The sequence below is a fragment of the Cheilinus undulatus genome, linkage group 13 (assembly GCF_018320785.1).
Source record: "Cheilinus undulatus linkage group 13, ASM1832078v1, whole genome shotgun sequence".
In the NCBI taxonomy this organism is placed as follows: domain Eukaryota; kingdom Metazoa; phylum Chordata; class Actinopteri; order Labriformes; family Labridae; genus Cheilinus; species Cheilinus undulatus.
Window position 1 is genome coordinate 24925056 of NC_054877.1, and position 22944 is coordinate 24947999.

The 22944-nt window shown below is 39.1% G+C and overlaps 1 protein-coding gene across 1 annotated transcript; it reads left to right on the forward strand.

Annotated features, from left to right (window-relative positions):
* Window positions 1-16759: 16759 nt before the first annotated feature.
* On the forward strand, window positions 16760-22636 carry myl13 (myosin, light chain 13). Its single transcript, XM_041803526.1, has 5 exons — window positions 16760-16867; window positions 21596-21623; window positions 21992-22141; window positions 22268-22441; window positions 22530-22636. Exons 1-5 carry the CDS (start codon window positions 16760-16762, stop codon window positions 22634-22636), a joined length of 567 nt encoding a protein of 188 aa, XP_041659460.1.
* Window positions 22637-22944: the final 308 nt, after the last annotated feature.

Consider the following 22944-nt stretch of genomic DNA (forward strand, 5'->3'; position numbering starts at 1 on the left):
ACGTCACACACACGTGCCCCAGCACTCAAAGCGGCTCACGCAAGCAGGGAGGGAAAGTTGACCGAAGAGAGACAGCAAGCTGAATTAGCAGACATCCGGGCTGAGGTCTTCTTTTCGCCAAGTTTTGGCGTCTTCATTTGAAATGGGAGGAGAGACGACTGACGAGGAAGGAGATGGAGCAAATACATGTCAGCCACCAGCATGAAAAAAAAACGAGCCGAATTTTATGTTAATTTGGTCAGTCTGAACTGGTAATAATCCCCGAGCCCTCCGCCCCAAACATTTGGTCAAGTGTCCCTTTTTTTCATAATTCCAAGGTGGCAACCCTAGTGAATAGTCAAAGCAACTCTGACTTCTCTGGGCCCGGGCTCATCTGAGAAGGACTGACCTAAAGCTGGGCTGCAGACCTAGCTATGTGAGCTATTAATCTACATATTTGGTGTAGCTAAGTTACATTTAGCTTTGTTTGCTTAAGCTTAAATTACTACATCTAACATTGTTAATGCTAAGGTAGTTTAGGATATCGATGCTACCTAGCTAAATCTTAGTTTAGAAAGCAGCTGAATAAAATACGTATCTACATTATCTGCATAGCTAAATTTGCTTAAAGTAGAACTGCTTGGGCTCACTATGCTAAAATTAACATAGCTATAGATAGCATAGCTACTCTGCTAACAGAGCTAATCTAAGCTAACAAAGCAGCTATTTAAGCTATTTATCTACTGCATAGCTTAGCTTTGCAATGTTTACATGGACTTATGATCATAAAGCTCACATTGCTAATGCTAAATTTTCTATAGCTATCATAGCTACAAAGGTTACCAGCTAAAGCTAAGCTCACAAACCAGCTAAATGAACTACATATATTCATTATCTGTGTAGCTTTTTTTTAGCTATAGCTTCATTTGCATAGCTCACCTTGCTAAAACTAACTTATGATAGATAATGAAGCTACGTAGCCACCAGAGCTAAAGCTAAGCCCAAAAAGAAGCTAATGTATGTTATCTGCTTAGCTAAGTTAGCTTTAGCTCTGTTTGCTAAAGCTCATGTTACTTACGGTGTCATGTTATGGACCTAAAGTTGGGCTGCAGACCGCAGCTCTCGGACCTCTTCTGTGAGAAACCACCTCTGCTGGGACAGGAATACACACCGAAACTTTCAAAATTATATTGTAGTAAACTTCTGGTTAGGGAGCGGTTAAGGTTTAGGAAACCAAAAGCTAAGTCAAAAACCTGTCCTGAAAAACCTTATTTAAAATATCAAATAAAGCTGAGTAGACAGTCTGCTTACAGGTAAGATAAAAAAGCTTTTCCTCCATGAAAACACTTTACCTACAAAGCTAGTGTAGCGACAGCTAAAGCTAACAAAGCTATGTCAGCTATGTAGGTAAAATATTTGAAGACTAGACTTTTTACAAATCTCATAAAAAAACACAATGGCTACATAGCTACTGAGCTAATTTAACTATGTTACCTATATAGCTAATGTAGCTACATTAGCATTAGCTTCATCCCCCAAACCTCATGTTGCTTAAGCTAAGGCTACATTGGTCTACATAGAAGCATTAACTACGTAGATAGCAAACCTACATTAGCTTTAGCTAAAGCTATTGAGTTTAAGCTAAGCCCTGTTTGTTTAACTTAATCCCAGATTAGACAACTGACCTTTCTGTCTCTATCATTTATGAAATGTTGCTTAGTCTGTATTGTTAGCAATGTGGTTATTTCATGACTTTAACCATCAGATTATTTTTGGGCTTCGTTGCCTTTATTCAGATAGAGCTAAAGAGAGACAGGAAATATGGGGAGAGTGGGGGAAAGACATGCACCAAACAATGCAGAGACCAGGAATCAATCCTGCTACCAGTACGCCGAGGACTATAGCCTCTATGTTTGGGCACCTGCTCTACCCACTGAGCCAAACCAGTGCCCACTGCCAGACTTTATGAATGTTCAAAAACCTTGAAGTTGAATTTTAAAAAAACCCTCTGAAATATTGTACTGTCAAATTCTAGCTAATTCAGTCCTGACAGAGCATCTCACAGTAGTGGTATGCAAGAGGGGGCATCTAGAGCTGCAGTCTGCAGCCAGACCCCTCTCAAAAAGTGTGCCATGGTCTGACGAGTCCACAACTCTAATTGTTTTTTTTTGCTATTACATCCTTCGGGCTAAAGAGGAAATAGACCATCTAGAATGTTATCAATGCAAAGTTCAGAAGAGTATGGGGGGGGGGGGGGGGGGGTATTAATGCCCATGCATGGGTAACTTGCACATCTGTGTAGGCACCATCAATACTTCAATACTGAGAGCTCAACATGTGTTTTCTATCCAGATGTTGTCTTTGTCGGGGATGCCCTTGCTTATTTCAGCATGACAATGCCAAGACACATTCTGTATGAGCTACAACAGCATGGCTTCACAGTAAAAGAGTGCTGGCATTAGTAAGGCCTGGATGCAGTCCAGACCTGTCTCCCATTGAAAATGTATGATTCATAATGAAGAAAATAGAATATCAGAAACCCCACACCTATATGTATCTTAAGATGTACTGTACATCAAGCAAGAATGCTGTCCCAGCTTTTTAGTATCGGATTGAAGGCATCAGTTTCAGAATATGTAAATTTACAAAAAACCTATACATATCTCAAAACTTAAAACTTGAAAATTAAATATTTTGCCATTGTGCTGTTTTTAGTTTGCAAATCACTTTATTTTTACATTTTTCAAAATTTCCCAACTTTTTTGAAAACAGGGCTTGTACGTATATATCAGCTATAGATCTTAAGTTACTTTTAACCAAGCTGAACCATAGTTTAAGGGTGTTGAAAGCAGATGAATGTGAAGTGGAAATCTTGTTTTGGAAGGCTATAAACACCAACCATACAGATAATACAGACACTTTTGTTGTACACGCTCAAACTGGAATTCTCTCTGGAAATTCATACATATATTAATGTTTGAATAAACTTTTTGTGAGGAAACTTAGCCCGATAAACACATGTATTCCATCTATAACTCCATCCATCCATCTGTTCATTTTTATCTGCTTATCTGGGGCTGGCTTGAAGTGGCAAGTCAATCCAAACGTCCGTCTTCCAAACATTTTCCTGCTCCTCCTCCTGGGGGATCCTAAGGTGTTCCCAGGCCAGATGGCATTTATAATCCCTCTGGCAATTTTTGGGTTTACCCCGAGGTCTCCTGCCAGTTGGTTTTCTCCTGGAAAACCTCTAAGGGGAAATGGTTTGGAGGCATCCAATGCCCGCATCACCTCAACTGACTCCTTTCAGTGGAAAAGAGCAGCAGCTCTAATCCGAGCTCCTTCTGGACGTCTGAGTTCCTCTCATCCTATCTCTAAAGCTAAGCCCAGCCACCCTAGAGAAAAACCTCATTCTGGCCACTTGTATCCTCCATATCAATCTGTCAGTCATTACTCAAAGCTAATGAATCTATGTGAGGGTTGGTTAGATTGACTGGTAAATTAAAAGCATTTCCAGCTCATCTCCCTTTTCACCACGACACTCCAGTACAATGTCTGCAATACTGCTGAGACTGCACCAGTCTGCCTGTCAATCTAATGGTCCATTCCATCAGCACTCTTGAACTAGACCCGAAGATACTTTAACTCCTGCAGTTGGGGTTAAGATTTACTCCCCACTGGGAGACAGTAATCCACCATTTTCTGGTGGAGATGTCAGTGACCCTCATCCAGAGGTGGAAAAGTACTAGATTATTGTACTAAAGTAAAAGTAAAGTTACTTTGGCTAAAATTTACTTAAGTAGAAGTAAAAGTACTAATCTATAAATCTATTCAAGTAAAAGTAAGACATATTAAATGTACTTGAAGTAGTGAGTACTGTGTAGCTACTTTTAATACTTAAGGGGGGTTATACAGTAAAGTATTGTCTTTTCTTAATATGAATTGACTACAAGAGAATATGAAGCTAAAACCAGGTTGTTTTTTATAAGGTGAGACTTGACCTAAAGTTAAACGCAACAGCTGTTTAGGATGAAATGTCGAATCATTCTCTTGCTCCTAGTGATGGGAATTAAGGCTCTTTTCAGAGATCCGGATCTTTTGGCTCAGTTCAGCAAGAGGAGCCGGCTCTTTCAGCTCCTAAACGGCTCTTCATTCGCTACCACTTTGGCTTTTAACAAATCAGACAAATTAAATCCTTTTTTCCTTCCTGATATGATTCTGATACCAAGGTGTTAGGTATCGACTGATACCAAGTACTGATCTGATACCAGTGTGAACTTTCTGGACTAACTACAGGGTAGCAAATTATTTTAGACCTGTATTTGACTCAACAAATAGAATCATAATGTACTGCATCTCTGTGACTCTAAAGATGTTTTTTTTCTGCCAATTATTGAGTTTTCCTCCTAAATATTTAAATAACAGTAATACAGGGGGCTGCAATGCTCTCTCTATCCCTCTGTATTATGCTCAGTCTGGGCAGCATCACCTGATTATATTGCAACCTGCAACGGGCTGACAGACCCTCACAGAGAGTACACATTATGGCCGTTAGCATTTGCGTTAGCTAGCAGTAATAAACAATTGTGATTCAAATGAAATGGATAAAAAAAAGACATTCAGTGTCGCGTTTACTGGTGTGGGTTTAAGCATCTAAGTCCCCAAATGTCACACAAGCTCCAGGCTCACTGAAAATGCTGCCGCAAGAGATTTATAGGCATCAATTGTGTCAATGGGAAAGCACAACAGCTAGCTGCAAGAGGAAAACAAGAGGCAACGGTTTGTGGTTCAAAAATTATTCAACTTTTGATATACTGTGTTGCATCTTGTCGTGTATTGTCACACAGCCACCATTCTTTGCTGCTGCAGTGGGTCCTTTGGTTTTTCTTCACTGCTCTAAGAGTAGCCCTTGCATGACATTCTTTCTGGCAGTGAAGAATAAGTTTTCAAGTTTATAGCGCTAACAATTAGCATGGCTAAATGTACAAAATATAAAGCTAAATCGGATCTGTGCATAAACTTGTGTACTAGCCTATACCAATACCTGCATTTACCAGTATTTCTGATACTGGTATTGGAACAACCATACTAATAATAATAAAATGTATAACATTGTGTTTTCAAAATATTTCCCCAAAAAATCAAACTCTAAATGGAGCATGGGGACAAAAAATAAACCATAAAACTCAAAGAATGACTACATTTTACATAATGTTTTGTAAAAGCTTTTCTGTTATCCCATCTGATTGGTTAAAAGTCATACACACAAACACATGCAGCTACACATATGTGACCGAAGCCAGATAAAGTTCCTGCAAGTCGGCATTCCGGTGGTTGAGAAAAATGGATACAAAGTCGTTTTCTTCAAAATGATCATTTTCCGTTTTTTTCTCATTTTATGCAAGTCCGACATTTAAACTACTCATTCGATGAAAAAAGTAACACAAATGTGATATTTAAAAGCGTTAATTTTGTGTTTTACAATGCCCTATTCTCACAGTTGCTGCAAGGATATATTCAGGGGAGGGCAAAGCGAAACTGCAGGGTGATAATTGGCCACTCAGTCAGTCATTGTTCCCAGTTTTGCCCATTGAGATGGACAATAACAAACACCCGCATTGCTCAAACGCCACCCCCCTTGGCACGTATACAGCTGTTTCTAGTTATCACCTTTAACAACAAGCCTCAAGATGTGCCCTGCAGCGAAAAAAAGTAGAAGAGACGATAAAGAAGCAGCAAGAAATATCAACAGACTTTGGACAACTTCAAGATCACTCGACAGGGCAAGTTTGATGACGGCGGATTTCCTTTGGGAATATTTTGATGACCGTCACCAGTCCGATCCGGAAGCTTGGTTTGGGTGGACTTTATGTAAATGTGGCCCTATTGTTCACGCCCATCTCCCGGCCTGCCTGAAGGTAGGAGAAATCCTGAAACTTTGAGCCTGTTTTTCTCAGAACAAACATTCAAAAGAGCATATCTTTGTAAAATATGCTCAGATTAAGGTGTGTGATATACCATTTGAAAGCTTGGAATCTACGCTTTCACGATGTGTAAATAACTCAGAAATGACCTCAGACGACTTGCAGGACTTTTTACAAGCTTTGGTCACATATATGGAGTCAACCACAGCTCTTATGTTAATGAGGAAGTGTCTTTAAGGTATTGGCTGTGGCAGAACGGTGAGGAGAAAATATCCTCCCTTTATTACGTGCTCCTTTTTGGCGGGAAAGACGGGTGGGGGAGGGTTGGTTGGTCCTCAAAGGTGGGCCAGCCAGCTGACACATCACTACTCGCTACTGACCATCGTGCTGTAAAAGCCAAACTTCTGGCTATTTGCTTGTTGACAGAAGACTAGACCCACCTCATTTTGGCTTTTAGTGTTAAATGTTTTACTCTGTACTTGATGCTTTTTAAAATGTTGTGAAGTACAATACTTATCTCAAAATGTACTGAAGTAAAGGTAAAAGTAGTGATTTTGAAAATTACTCAAAAAAGTACAAGAACACAGAAAAGCTACTCAATAACAGTAACTTGAGTAAATGTAATCAGTTACTTTCCGCCTCTGCCCTCATCCCAGCCAGCTGCAAACCACCCCAGTGCCTGATGGAAGTAACTGACTGAAGAAACCAACAGAATCACATCATAAAGTATATCTTTTATTATCTTATCTTATCTCATCATTTGCATAAAGCAGTGATTTAATTGTGAGGTTACCAGACTGGAAACTACGGAAGAGTATTAGGGCCACTGAAAAAAAAAAATTTGAGACAAATTTTTTTTTTTTCAATTGTGAGAAAAAATTCAGAATTCTGAGATTAAAGTCAGAATTCTGAGTTTAAAGTCAGAATTCTGAGATTAAGGTCAGAATTCTGAGAAAAAAGTCAGAATTCTGACTTTAATCTCACAATAGAAAAAATAAAAAAGTCTCAAATTATTTTTTTTTCAGTGGCCCTAATACTCTTCCGTAGGAAACCATCATCCCCCAAACTGCAGATCGAGATTCTATCCATGAAAATCACAAAAAGAATGCAATGTTGAAAAGCAGCAACCCTGGCGGAGGCCAACAGCATATTATTATCCATATCTATGTAACATGTATACAGAGGAAGAACATTTAGACCTAAGACCAGTTTGCTTGGAAGACATCAAGTAAACAGATAACATTCCTTCATAACAATCAATTACAGTCAGCCAAAAAGAACAATAAAAACAATAACAGCAATCAGTGCAAGAATCAAAATGAGGCATAAAAAATATAAAATGCCTTACAGAGATTATTTCAAAGCTGTGATGTGGACTTTGAGATCGGTCTGGTTACAAACTGCAGAGCTCAGATGCCCCCTCTTGCTGACCTCCACTGTATGAAGTCACCGCATCTGAAACTCATTCAAAGCATTAGAGAAGAGCAGGACTCATTATAAAATCCTCAAAAGGTGATCGGATGAATGTTCTGCCTGTCACATTCATGACGGGACAATCAGAGCAACAAGACAAAATGAGGTAGTAGACATAAGCAGCTCCAAGGCAAAGCAGAGCTACACAGGCTAGAGCTACTATAGTGTTTAAGCAGGGAAGCATATCAGTGGCTAAAAGTCATGCTGAAACCTATCAGAAGATGTGCAAAAACAACTTATCTGCCAAGAAAAGCTTTTGTTGCAGCTCTTTACCCCTGTTTTAATAAAGACATGGGGTAGAGATTTGATTAAACTGCTGCTTTCCTACAGCTACATCCAATCTAATAGCTACTGTGTGGATTGCCCTTGTATACACTGGATTACAGCATAATTCGTTGGTTGTGTGTAAATGAGTATGGATGCATTTGAATGGGGTTAGCTAATACCGAAATTCTCCATAGCAACTTCTGAAATCAGTGTATGAATGTGGAGTGAATGGTGTGAATGGGTATGAATGGGTAGGTGTGAGCTGTGGTGTAAAAGCTATTTGAGTAATCTTATGACTAGAAAAGCCCATTTGGCCCAGTTCTGATATAACTGAGCTAGACTATAGCTCCATCAGAGCAAACTGCTACACTGGAGGCAGCCTTTCCTGTTGACTCACAGTACAACTTAACCCTGCCTGTAGTTACCACCTCGTTCTCCTCAAATGACACCGCCAGACCAGTCTTTAGGCCTTGCACAAATGGTGCAGATTGGAGCTTTGCAAGAAGGATCTGCCTGATGACAGACATGGATTTAGGCAAATCCATCCGCTTTGCAAGATTAATCCTAACTGTTTTCTTTTTTTTATTTTGAAAGTTTTAGCATGAATTTCAAACATAAGATAAAATAAGAAACTTCTGTCTGTCCTTGATTTAAGGGAGCTCCTGTATATATCTGTATATTTTTTAGTTGACAGCAGGAGATCAAACAGTCCATGAGCAGGATGAAAAATAACCCTCACAATGCAAAAATGCTCTCTTTCTGCATCGATATGGATGAGATGGAGACCTCAATAACCTTCATAACATAAGCAGGATGCATAGCCCTATGCCTTTTTATCCTGTACATGAGAAACTCAAGGATGTAGTAGCTAAACTGGTCATTATGTAAAAAAAAAAAAAACATTTTTGTGTGTAGTGAAATTGTGCTGCAGTGAAATTGTGCTGCCAAGCTACAATGGAGATGGCCAGGAACATGCATGGCAGGATCTTAAAGAAGTCGTGATAACTCGGCCTCAATTCAGGAACCATGCAGCCCAATATAAACCTGGCACACCATATAGATTTGTTTCACACACCCATCTGGAAAACCTCCCATAGACAGCGTTTAGGAAAGGGCAGAGCCTTTAAAAAAAACCCAGAGAGTGATTGGATGAATGTTCTGTCTCTCACATCTTTATGGGCCAACCAAAGCAACAAAACACGTGGCGATTAGACTCTTGCCAAATCCGGTCAGGAGAAGGGCAAAAACATTGTTTCAGCAAAAAAAAAAGAAAGGATCTCAGTGTTGTTCTTTGTTCTTCTTTCAACAAAGAAATGTCATTAAGTTCTGATAAAACTGATGCTTCCGCCATCGCTGCACTGACCTTTTGTTGCTGCTTGCTTACATCACGACTCCACTGCGCCCGGAAGTACTGCCTCTTACTCCTGATTGGCCTTGTCACTTTCTTCCAGGGCCCAGTCTGTTCAGGTGGGAGCTTTGCAAGATGGTTTCACCAGTGAGAAACACAGAAACAGGTGAATCCATTTGCTTTGAAAGGTTAGCCTACAAGGTATTGTCATAATGATGACAGAGTGAATTTGTGGTAAACTTCTTGTAGGGACGGATTTATTGTACAGTATTTCTAATTAAATCACTTAAAAATCAGTGCCTGCATGTGAGAGTCACTGCTATGGAAATAGCATTCTCTCCTCCAGTTGCAGTGGTGTGAATTAGTTGGCTTGCAGAGCACCCTGTCCCAAGCAGTGACATCTCAATTTAAAAACCTGCTCAATCATTTTAACCTGCTTCTTTTACTCTTTCAGGCAAAGATTTCTACTTGATGTACAACAGTAATGCTATATAGTGACAGCTGAAATCAACTGTGGTAATTATATAACATCTGTGATTCCATTCAGGCTGTTAAAAGTGGCGTACAGCAGAGGCTGCACTGAAGGTCGTCTCATAGTTCCAAGTAACAATTGGCATTGTTCGCTGACTGGAGCCTCTCCAATGTACATGCCGGCTGGACAACAGACTCACTCCAAAATAGCAAACTGCACAGGTCTTGGATGTCTCAGGAGCTGCGGCCAGTCATGTTGTGAATTGTTGCCGCACACTGTCAATAGCAATCGTCTGGTGGAATCTGAGAGGAGGGTTTGCCGTGAGTGGCATGGGGTTGGATCCATTTATACTCACTCACTGACATACACAGTTTCCATCTGTGTCTCTGTGTGTAGAGGAGATCCAGCCAAACAGAGACAAGTACAGTCATGTGCTTTTTTAAAATAATGAGGAAAAACCGCAGCCGTGACTTAGTATTTCTGCTCTAATCCAGTGATTATTTTATGCTTCAGTGTGTCATCTGTTTCAGGACAGAGCAGGTCAGGAGTGAGAGCTATTAAAACATAGCCAGATTTTTTTTCTCTGTAGTTTTTCCTAATTGTGTTGTATGAATAATATCCTCTTAATATAAGATCATGATTTAAAATCTTTGGATGCATCAGTGAGCAATATCATCCTGCAGTGATACGCATCAGAGGTTTCCTCTATAACCACACAATAAACCATGCAAATCTTTTTTTTATAAAGTGACAGATTATGATTTTATGAGCTGTCCTCTTGGTTCAAAGCCTATATCGCTGGCCTTTTACTTATTTTACAGCTCTGATTACTCTATTTTTATAGCATTTATTTAAAGCTCATATGACAACATCAAAACCCTTATTACAGTAAAGCTATTGTGTGCTAGTGTTGCTTTTCCAAACTGTCACAGCAAAGCAAAGGGGATCTCTGAGTTTATTCAGTGTAATTATATTGGCTTAAAGGTCTTTGCTTTTCATTATGAACAGGAAACCTCTGAACTCATTCATTTCCCTTAAAAAAGGCTGCTTTAAAGGTTTATAGGCAGATGGATAGACATGAGAGAAATGTATGTGGCTCTGAAAGACAAGCCATGCTTTTGATGCTCTTTTTGATTTGCCAAAGCTCAACATTTGCTGTTTTATTTACTTGATGGGTTGCCTCTTTTGTCACATGATGTGGGAGAGGAGTATGGGCTTAAATGTGAGGCCAGAGCAGCTGGCAGGTCACATCTGTTGGCACAAAGCCCATGCTATTAGAGAGACACAATCTGGACAGAAATAAGAGGACCTGCTGTACTGTAGGGACTTTAATTTTGACTGGACTTGTTAAAAAAAAAAAAAAAAACAGTCTTGAGGGACTGCTGGACACTGAACATTATACCACTAAGATATCATGCTTGTCATAGGAAACGCAAGAATTGTAGGGGCTTCTATTAAACCAGTTTTCAAGTCGAGACATACATCCAGACAGACAAACAGACAGCTGTCCAATTATAGTAGTAAGATTTTCATTCACTGCAAAAACTCGTAGAATGTGGAAAATTGTTTCCTACTGAGGAGAGAAAAAAAGTTATGATGATTCTATGGCTCTTTAACTCTTTGATAAAAACACACTGGATCCTTCCAAGCAGACAGAGATCTTCATGCAGCACCAGCTCAGGCATCATGCCACATAAAGCCAAGCTGAAGAAATGAAGAGCAACAACGTGGCTGTGAGAACAAACCTCAGCAACTTTAAATCTCAGTTGTCTTTCAATCAGTGTGAAAAAACATGAATAGAACTACATGTGATTGTTTTTCTTTTTTCAACATACAAAAATTTCAAAAGAAAAATGGACTGATGCAAAGACCTTCAGTGTACATATATATGCCCTAAGCTCTAAGCTAGTTATCTCAGCTTTTGTGGTTACCTGTTGCTGCTTGGGAGGTGTGAGCATCATGCAGTTATCTTGAGCCTCACTCTTGCTTTGGCCGGGTTTTCAGCTTCCTGTGTTAGCATGCTGCCTTTGCAGGTGTTTGGAAGGATTTGCTGATGAGATCACAGGGGTGGAGAAATCTTTCTGACCAGGGTACGGTTTACACTTTACCGTCACTTTCTTGTCATTTTGTGTGACAAATCCAGAGTAGTGTTCACATCTCCATGCATCTACAGATGTCCTCATTTGGACCAAACTGCCGTTTCCCTCTCCCTCCTCCACAGTTTCGAGCTTGCATGTCAGTCACCTGAATCAGCGAGTGTTATTGAAAGTGCGCTTGATTTGTTTTTTTCTGTGCTCTTGTTTTACAAGTAATGTGAGGATTTACAGTAACACCAGTAACAAGATTTTTTATTTTACAGTAAAAGTTATTTGATTACTAAGCTAGCAGCTACATTACTACATTACAGACAAATGTCTCATAGTAGCCATACTGAACTGATATGGGGACAAGTGAGTACATTTCTCAAAAGCCATGGAGTACTGTCACAGTATAAGTCTCGGTTCTTTGAGTTTCTGATTGTAAGGGTTCACCTGAGCTGCTACCCACCCAGGCTCCTGTACAAATTATTTCAACCACTGATCTAGATCACAGTCCTGCCTTTTTGTGTAGCTGTTTGAGACACTTTAACAACCTCAGCTGTAAAAGAAGAAAGCTTAGAGGATGATATACTCTCCAAGGAGAGAGTCCATCTGCTGTCACTGGTCCTAGACATTAATACTTACACACAGAGAAATAAGGCAACAAAGACAGAAACTTAGTTATTAAGTAATATCTTTTGTTTTTTTCCTTGTGATTTGTATCTTGTGTCTAGTTTTACTTCCTTGTGTTTCCCTCCTATGTGTTTGTGCAGTTACCCGCAATCTCCACAAAGGACAACTGCGCCTCGCACCGAAGCGCCGCGGGTTTGCACCGACCAAAGGCGAGCAACCTCGCCCACTGGAAGCGAATCTAGAGCGCTGCTAACTTTTCCTCATCAATGGTGGCGATGTAGCTCTGTGACCCACTGACCTCCAGGTGACCCTTTGCTCTCGCTGCAGGATGAGATGTTATGTTGATAAAGTGATGATTTATGATTGGGAGTCCGTGCATTGCGTTGTATTTTGAAACAACATATTCTAACAGCATATTCTATGCTTGCGACTTCCTCTTCTTGGAGCTTTCTGATTGACGGGTATTAATGTTGTTTGGCAGTGGCTGAGACCTGCAGCGTATCTCGAACAAAGTGGAGTGAAGTGTCGGTCCAGGCATGCACCGCGGCTGGACTGGAGCGCCGGCTGTGGAAATGCTCCGATAGACAAGAGAAGGAGCGATTTGCTCCACAGTGCGATTCGCTGGCTGTTCGTGGTGCGTACGCTGTATGTGGAAATTGGGGGCAAGTCTCAGCTGTGCTTTTTCAACCTTTTGTTTGGATTAATTTCATTTGGGACTTTTGAAATGAACTTGTTGTAATATGTATTTTTGTATTTATATTTTTGGACTTTTAAAAAACTGTTTTGACCCTGAACTTTGGCCGTTTGTGTGATTTCTGTGTTTCCTGTTGTTACCTGACTACAAACCAAGATTCCCCTCAGAGATGATAAAGTTGGGAAAAACTGTGTTTCCATCATTTCTCCTCAGTGGTGCTTTAAAAGGAGAAATAAAGTGCTGGTAATGTAATCCCTGTAATCACCTGTTAGTGTGTCACTCGATCAACTAGTTTTTCTAAAAATTGCTCTTGAACCAACTAAAACATATCAGTTTTATAAAAACAAAAACTTTTCAGTATTTCCTTTTTTTTTTTTAATTTAAGGGGTTTTCCTAAAACCAGAGAGGTAAGCTTTGAAGATGTGCTCATAGTTTTTTCTTACAGGGTGAATACTGTTTAGAAAAAAAGATCTGCAGAAAGGAAGGAAGGTCTTGATACCAGAAATAACACAAGTCCTGGGTCAGTGTATGTTAAGGCCAACTGATTTTTAATTTGAAATGAGAGATCAAAAATCAAGAAACACAACTACTGTTTAAAAACAAAACATAGCAGAAACCTGCCCTTGGCCTTTCAGGCGGTTCATATTAAATTAGGAATAAAAAAACTCGAACAATCAACCACTTTCCTTCTTTCAATTTCCAAAAGGAAAAGATATATAAAAAACTTTATCTTTCATCTTACTGTTATTCAATTAAAACTTTTATTTATTCTCGAAAAGGACATTGAGGTGTCCCTCATTTCCAATGTTGTCGAGATTACAAGCACAAGCAAGACTAAACAACCATCAAATACAATCAGTTATAACCAATAGAAATCAATCAAAACAGTAACAATTGAAACAAAGTAACTAGAAACCAAGGTCCTAAACTCTGCAAGAGAGGGTATGACTTCAATCTTGTTATTGTTCTGATGGAAAAAAAGAAGACTAAAGAACAGAACATTGGAACTACATTATCTCATTTTCCAAAAATGAATAAATCTATACAGAACATTTTGTTTTTTATCTTCTTCTTGTGCTCTGATCACAAAGGGAGCACAAAGAACAGTCACATATATGTATAAAAAAGAATGCTACATCATCAGTGTTCTGGTCTTTGATTTTACTTTTTTAATCAAAACACAAAAGTGATGACAACATTTTTTCTTGTATTAATTTCCTTTAAGCCAGGTACACACGGTGCAGAATGTCATCTCACACTGTACGACTGAATCTCTTACAGTGCATGACCATCGCGCACGAGTTGTGTGCTCACACTGTACGAGTGAAGTCGGGTCAGACTGTGACAGAAACCCAAAGAGTTTCCTTTTTAGAAAGTCTCACACATTCAGTGTGAAGTGTTTTCAGTCATATTCTCTCTCTCCCCTGCTTTCTCTTGCTCTCTCTCTCCCTCTCCCGTTACCTCTCTCTGTCCCACACACAAATATTATCACCATCTGCATCAGCTGAAGATCAGCGGTTAGGAATATTTCATGTTCATTTATTTCCTTTATCAAAGCGGGAGTGCATCAGAAAGTCATTCTAGCTGTTGTCATGGTAATTTAGGATGTTGACTGACAGCTTACAAAGGAAAACAATCCCCAAAAGTTGTTTATTCTGCTCGCATTTCTGCTCTCACTGTGAAGTGTCTGGAGTCATTAAAGCTCGAGTATGTAACATCTGATGAGAACAATGCAGAATCAACTCTACTCCCCCTCCTTTCCTGTTCTTCTCTGTGTTTGAGCTCCGTAGCTCTTCCCCTCTTCTCACATACCTCCTCACAAATGTGCATGTCCACTGAATCAAATACTGACCGCAGCAAAGCTCTCGTGATTTTGCGCCGCTTTTCCACTGAAATCAATGGCCAGATCACAGGCAAGGAAACACCTCATCTCAGCATTATCAAATTCTACATAGGACCAAACACCGCTGGCAACTCCGCCATTGTATCAACTTCTCACTGAGCTGAGAGGTGGAAGCACACCTACTACAGCGGCCAGTAGGAATGCTCCCTCTGACCTGAGCCTTGATTGCTAGCTTCCTCATTGGCTGGAGCATCGTCCCTTGCTGGTTTTCCTTAAGTGAGAATCCAGCACGCAGAGGCGTTGCAGAAGTGTGTTATTTTGTTAGATGGCTTCAATAACAAGACCCTGACGGGTTGTGTTGTTTTTGTGGGCATATGATACTAAAAATAAATCGCTTACTGCTGCTTTAACCCAAAATATCAAACATGCAAGAAATCCTTCCAACCAGTCGGGAGCAGGTTGTCTGGTCGGCTGTCATACCCCCCTGTACACAGCACAACAAACGACGCCTGATCCAACTGAAGTCTGCCCGACTTCAGAGTGAGTTGTGCAACTCAGAATTCATGGCTGAATTGCAGGAAAATCGCAGTGTACACCTGGCTTTAGAGGGAAAAAAGGAATAGAAGTGGAAAACAAAACAGTTCATTTTTGTTTTCTGTTTTTTGATTTCTAATTTAATATGAACTTCCTGAAGAGCCAAGGGCAGGTTTTATATGTTTTGTTTATATATTTTTTCAACAGTTATTGTAATTGTAATTGAAATTAAACCCTTGACACTGTCAAAACTGCACAAAAGCACTGACACCAAAATGTTGCCAATATTTTTGTGCCTTTTTCAAGTGTGCTGCCAGTGAGGATAGCCGCATTTAAAATTTTCTATCTCTAATTTCCCTCATAAAACAGTTGAAGCAACCTTTATAAACGGACCATCCTTGTTGTCTCTCTTTCACTCGAGGAAGTTTTGGGTTCACATATGACTACAGATCTGTAGTTTTCATGTCTTTTTTGAGATGTGGTCATCTATTGGCAGTCACTAAAACACTGGAGTTTGTTTCATTAGAAATGTGATGATAAAGACTAAAAGGATTGAACATTTTATTCAGAAAGCTGCTGACTAAACATCTTACTGAGTGCGTGCGATCTTCAGCGATTATCTTGTGACTTCCAGTTTTTTCCTTTGGGTGCTGCTCCCATGTTAATTCATTTGCATATTAATTGAACATTTCTTTATTTACACTCAAGCAAACTGATCTTTATTTCATTAGAACACCAAAAATAAGCACCACCCCTGCTGCTGCTCTGTCAGAATTCTATCTTCATTCAAGTGTGAACGGCAGCGTCACAAAGTGCCACTTAGTGTCACCTTGGATGATTATCTTGACTCCCATTGTCCTGACATGCAGCACTCAGAAAGGCTTGTTCACATCAAACTACATTTGCAAGAAAAAAAAATCAGAGATCAGACAGAAATAACATCCTGTGACCCTTATTCTGCTGTGGATTTAAGGTTAATACTGTACAAATCCATCTGATCAGACTAGAGTTGTCATAAAGGTTTGGCCTGGCTTATAAAGTTCATGCTGAGTTTTGAATAAAATCATGGATAATTGTGGGGATTAGTCCATCATGTATCATTGAGGCATTATTATTCAAATATATTCACCCTTGGAAGTCTAGCATTTATCATTTTCTTCCTTCCCTTCCTCCTTAACAACCAGCATGCCTCACTAAACAGAGTCACAGAGGATTAGGAAGCTAAGTCAGGGTCACACTTGTGTTGATAGAAATAGCCTGATTAAAAGACTGCGCTGGGATTCAGCCAATAACGTTTTGCATCATCCATATCACGATTATGTCCACTCACACGACAGCCTTTGTCTTAAATAGCAGCACAAAAGCATATCCTTTTATAGTCCTCGCCCTATTGTTGGCAGGGGGGTGGAGATGACACCTGCGGACAGTGGATAAAGGGGCCTGACCTTTAATGGGACACCTCTACGTGCACTGAGCTGGATCCCTCTGTTTTATCAGCCCTCTGAAAGCTTCTTAGAATGGCGCCAAAGAAGAAGGAAGAGCCGAAACCTGCTGCACCTGCAACCCCTAAACCCCCTGAGCCCGAGCGCCCAAAGACCCCGGACTTTGACCCTACAACAGTGACGGTAAATTAGAAAAAAAAAAAAATCCTTATATTAATGCAGACAAAGTTTAGAAGTTGATCTAATCTATGAAATGACCAATATGTATCACTTCCAAATTAGGATATTCAAGCATTACGTTGCTTGATACTTTGCTATTTTTTTTGCATAAACTGTAATTATTATCTTATGGTCTCATTAATGAGGTGTTTTCTCTCAAACGCTCAACAGTGATCCTCAAGTTGCGGTTTAAAGAGCATCAGAGACCCCATGTGACATAATCTTGGCATTGCAACCAAAACAGGAGGAGCTGGAATGGTTTATTTTCACTCTTTAATAAGCTTTAAAAAACACTTACAACAGCAAAGACCTTTGAACTTTATGTCAGAGGTTCGGTTCAGAGGCAAACAAGCTGATACCAGCCCACATCATGGAAAGATCTGCTGACTTGGCCCCCGTCTCATCAGGGAGAATATTTTCCTGCCATGTTACAATGGAGCGCGGACAAAGCCACAAAATATGATTTTCATTATGTCTGTGAATAGCAGACCACCCGCATCATTCCTCTGCGGGCAGAAAAAAAAAGTGGGTGGAAAAAGCCAGGGGGAAGAAAAATAGAGATAATTACATCCATGGCCATCCATCTTTAGACATGCTTAGATAAGTGTTTGGATAATATTTGTACAAAGCTTCACAGAGGCGCTGGGGTTCAGACACTGCGGGCTGTATTAGAGGAAAATAGAATATTTGCTGAACATTGTGCTGTTACATGTTTTCTTGTACTCTTATATGTTTTATGTGGCTTTTATGTTTCTTATGCTCCCCATATTTTTGCACACTGAATCGCCCTTACTGGGGACAAATAAAGTTCTTGACTGATTGAATATATACTTAGAGCAAGCATTGCTAAATTGGTCATGGATATCCTGAATATCATTTATAGTCAGGAAATGACACATTAAAGCTCCTGTAGGAAACTTTCCACATGTGTCAATTTTGGCGACCCCTGCTGACATCATGCTGTTTTTTAAGCCTCATATGGTGTAAAATAAATTTTACACTCGGGGTGATCATGGCCAAAAGTGGCATCATACATAATGACAATAAAAATAGTATGCATTCATATTTTTTCCCACTTCATACATTTTTTAATCAAGATCAGCCCTGATCATAATCATTAATTAATTAAAATAAAATAATCTTTATTGTAATTTAACCCTTTAAATGCCAGTTTAAGTGCAAAACTCTGATGTTTGTAATCTAAAAACATCACAAATAAAATTATTTTATATATAACATGCACATGAGATCTCCTTGAAGGAGGTTATCCCAGCCTTGAATGTGTTAATAATGAGAAACAACTTTGATTTTTAGGCATTATTATTATTATGATGTAAATTTATGGTAAAAAAAACAAACAAACAAAAAAACGCTACACTCTGTGTGTTTGTTACAAAAAATGGACATCATACATATATAGCAATCTACATTGCAAATCTATTTGTTTTTTGCATTCACTTTTTAAATCAACAGCTAACCTTGTTTTAATTGTTGAGTGTCTGACTATGCTGCTGCTTTCTGTGCTTTTTAATTGCCCTTTAGGGAACAAAAAAAATGTTTTGAATTGATTTGATCATAAAACACTTGTTGATCTGTTTTATGAAATTTAACCCTTTATATATGACTTTAAGTGCAAAGCCCTAATGTTTGTAATGTTACAAAGATTGAAAATGAAAAAAGCATGCAAATGTGATTTTCTGAAGTTGATTATCACAGCTTTGATTATGTTAATAATGAGAAACAACGTAGATTTTATTTTATTTTATTTTATTTATTTATCTATTTTTTGCATCAATGTAATTTTTGGAAAATTTAAGATTGAATGAAAATTTTACACTCCCTGTGTTTGTGACCGAAAATGGACATCCTACGTAAATAATAAATTTTTTTTTGCAATCAGTTTTTAATCAACAGCTAAACCTGATCATAAATAACAATTATTGATTCATATTAAGGAATTTAACCCTTTAGATACCAGTTTAAGTCCAACAACCACCAATGTTTGTAATGTAAAAAACACAAAACATTTAATATTTTTCATATACTTCATGCAAACTGTACTTCCCTGAAGGAGATTATCACAGCCTTAATTATGTTTTTAATGAGCAACATCTTAGATTTTAATGCATTTTTAAATGCATTTTATTTTAATTTTCTTTAGATTTTACAGTTTTAGTAAATAGTTAGACTGTGTGGTGTTCGAGGCCACAAATGGATGCCAAAATAAACATTTCTGTAATTAAGAAACAAAACAAAAAGTGTGTTTTTTTCTATCATACATAAAAGAAGATTTTCTTGAAGGGGACTATCACTGCCTTGAATATGTTAATAAATAGCCGACATAAATCTCATTTATGTAGAAAGATCTGACTTTTTAACTTCTAAAGCTTCTGCACAGATACACATTTAAAATTACTTTTTTCCTTTCTTTTTTCCTTTAAAAAAATGAATGAAACCTGTTGTGCATATTTTGGCTAAATTACAATCTTACCAATGTCATAGAACTAAATAAACTTTCTCTGGAGGCAGAGGTGAAACTTTTTGATCCTCCACATGTTGTGTAAAGATTTGGGCTTGGCCGCAGATATTTATCTAATCAGCCAATCACAGGGCAGCAACCAGTGCCTTTAAGCACTAGATGTGCTCAAGATAATCTGTTACATTTCAAACCAAGCAGATTAGAAGTTTGTGAAACAGCCCAGCCCAGCAGGTGCCAACAACCATGATACGTTCAAAAACACTTCATTCACCATTCTTCCCAATTCTGATGCTCAGTTTGAACTTTAGTACTCAAGCTTACACAGCTTTGCCAGCTTAGGCTTGGCTTGCTGAAGCTAACATAGCTACACTGGCTGCGTAGCAATGTTATCTTCGTAGCTAATGTAGCTACATTAGTATTAACAATGATGGCTAAGGCTCACATTGCTAAAGCTAACAAAGCTACATTGGCTGCACAGCAACATTACCTTCATAGCTAATTTAGCTATATTAGTATCACGATTGCTACAACTAAGGAAGCATTGGCTATGTAGCTTATATAGCTAACATAGCTCTTTAGCTTTAGCCCTAGCTATGTCGTAGTTTATGCAGGAAACAGTAGTCATCTGCCAGCCATGATCAGCTGACAGCCAGCTGATCCCAATTATACCCTCGGTGTATGTAAATATGACATACTTCTCACTAATCCCTGCTTGGATTAATGCTGATGCACCACACTGCTGCTGCTGGCAAAGCTTAACCTCCTCCACCCCAGCCTTCTCCTTTATTTCATAAAGCTTGTTGCTGCCTCATATTGAAATTCATGCTACTGTGTATTAATTGCTTTTCAACTAATTGTTTTGTATTCAGTACACATACCATTAATGTATCCATCTACTGTATATGAAGGTTTCTGACCAATTGTCCCTGGAAAGTCAAAGCATGCTGCTTCACTAACCCAGGGAGCATCTTTTGAGAAGAGCCTTCTCTGCCAAGTAAAATCTTAGATCCAGTTTGCAATAATATGGTCAAATGTATGGCGACAATGTCCCTGACTAACCTTACAAAGCAGATGGATATGCCCATTTCCTTGTTTCTCACTGGCGAATACATCTTACAAAGCAAGGCGGTTAGAAAGGGACAGGACCAATCAGCGACAAGAGGCAGTACTTTCAGGTGCGGCCGAGTCGTGACGTAAGCAAGCAGCAACAAAAAGCCAGTACAATTATAACGGAAGAGCTTAGCGTGAAAGCTGCTAGAGCGCCAGTTTTATCAGAACTTGATGATATTTCTTTGTTAAAAGAAGAACAAAGAACAGCAGTGAGTTGTTTTCTTTTCAAAAACAAAAAAAGTTGAGCACTGACATGTCTATAGTCGTCATGTTTTGTGTTATTCCTGGGTAGCTGCGCACGCGCACCTCGGTTGCGGCTACTTCACGTGTTTTGTTGCTCTGATTGGCCCGACAAGATGCGACAGACAGAACATTCACCCAATCACCCTCTGAGTTTTTTTCAAATCCTCTGCCCTTTCCTTAACGCTCAGTATTGAAGGTTTCCCAGATGGATGTGTGAAACAAATGCATCTGGTGTGTCAGGTTATCCCTGACTAAAATACACTAGATGCTTCTTAAAACTACCTCTAAATGCTTTAACTGTATCTTAACTTTGTCAGTTTCTAAACAGCTGATGGTGCTGTGTTATTCATTTTCTTCCTTGATTTTAGTAAAGTATGGCAAATTTCATCGTACAGTGCACTCTGAGGCAATAGAACTTAAAAATATGAAATTCTAGTAAAAAACACCAACATTGAGACTTGAAACAAAGAGGAGACAATCATGCTTTGTCTTTTGTTTTAAAGTATCTGAATTTTGAATCTAAAACTGAATGTTAATCTAAAAAAAAAGAAAAAAGAAAAAACGTGGTTTTGTGTGTTTAACTATTCATGATCCCTACGAGGCAAATTCAGCACTGTGGTGGTGTTTATTGCCCTTTAAATTCCTTTCTCCTTATTGCATCTAAAAATATCCAAATGAATCTGACAGTAGCAGACAAAAGGCATACTGAAAGAAGAGGCTGTTACACCCAAGGTCACTATAAACAATACACTATAATAGAAACAGATGCTGACTGTAACCTGATCATTGATGTGATTTGGCTTTCAGTCCTGTTAACTGGCCTTATTTAATTCTCTTGTTGTCTTTGTGTTTTATCTCAGCTTGAATTCACCCCGGAGCAGATTGAGGGTAAGGTTATTGTTACAGTTGTCATGCGTGTTGCATGGACTGTCAGCTATTTTTAGCATGAGTGGGTGGATGGTTTGTGTGACTGCACTGCCCATTAGTGTGTGAGAAATGATCTGCAACAGCTGATGATACAACGACTGGGTTATGATATCATAATAAAGTAAACACATCCATCTTGGTTGATCCCTTTCAAAGGAGATCAAGGCGAGTGCCAATCAAAAAAAAAATTAAAAAATGAATACCACAGCCATTTTAGCCTTTTTGGATGCTTTAGTCTTTGCTACATCTTAATGGATTTTTCTGCATGCACTCTTTGATAACATAAGCTGAATATAAATTAAGAGGAATGCACTTCCTCCTCTTTTTAGACTTCAAAGATGCCTTCCAGCTTTTTGACAGGACACCGGCTTGTGAGATGAAAATCACTTATGCCCAATGTGGAGATCTGATCAGAGCTTTGGGCCAGAATCCCACCAACACAGAGATTATGTACGTCCTTGGAAAGCCCAAGCCTGAAGGTGGGTCACTTTGCACAATCGATTTGATGTATTACCTGCTGTGGGTAAGTTAATACTTAAAAACCAGGGCAGGAATCAAGCTCTGTCCATGTTACTTTTAGTAAAAAACACTGCCCTTTTCCTCAGACATGCAGACCAAAATGCTCGACTTTGACCAGTTTCTGCCCATTCACCAACACATCTGCAAGGCTAAGGACCGCGGAACATATGAGGACTTTGTGGAGGGTTTGAGGGTTTTTGACAAGGAGGGAAACGGCACAGTCATGGGGGCTGAACTCAGGCATGTTCTGGCAACGCTGGGTGAGTTAATCAGGCTTCCTGCAGGATTTTCCACAGGCTGTTTTGCAAAATGAAAGCTAACGTATCTCCTAATTGGTTCCTTAATCAGGAGAGAAGATGAGGGAGGATGAGGTGGAGCAGCTCATGCAAAACCAAGAGGATGCAAACGGATGCATTAATTATGAAGCATTTGTAAAGTACATTATGGCTTCTTAAAAAGGTTCCTCATTGTCATTCTGGAGCGACATCCCCCTGCGTTTTAAAATCAATGAAGGAGTAATGAGTTTGTGTCTGCTTTACTGCCTTGACCACAGCAGATCTTCACAAGCTTCTCCAAATGCCATCCTGTACATTTCTCATCACTGTGTGCATCAGATTGATCTGTGATTCATCAATATTTCACCATGTTTTTCTAACAAACCATGTGCTAATGCTGTGCACATATTGGATGTTATCCCTGTTTAAATTATGGATCATGGTAAATAAATAAAATCATCCAGTGATGTGTTTAGTCTTTCAATCAC

Bases quoted from the DNA above. Each gene is read 5' to 3' on its own strand.
- myl13 (XM_041803526.1), top strand. From the start codon at position 16,760: ATGGCGCCAAAGAAGAAGGAAGAGCCGAAACCTGCTGCACCTGCAACC. The intron at 22,142-22,267 runs GTGGGTCACTTT...CCTTTTCCTCAG, and splicing joins TGGAAAGCCCAAGCCTGAAG to ACATGCAGACCAAAATGCTC. The intron at 22,442-22,529 runs GTGAGTTAATCA...TTCCTTAATCAG, and splicing joins GCATGTTCTGGCAACGCTGG to GAGAGAAGATGAGGGAGGAT.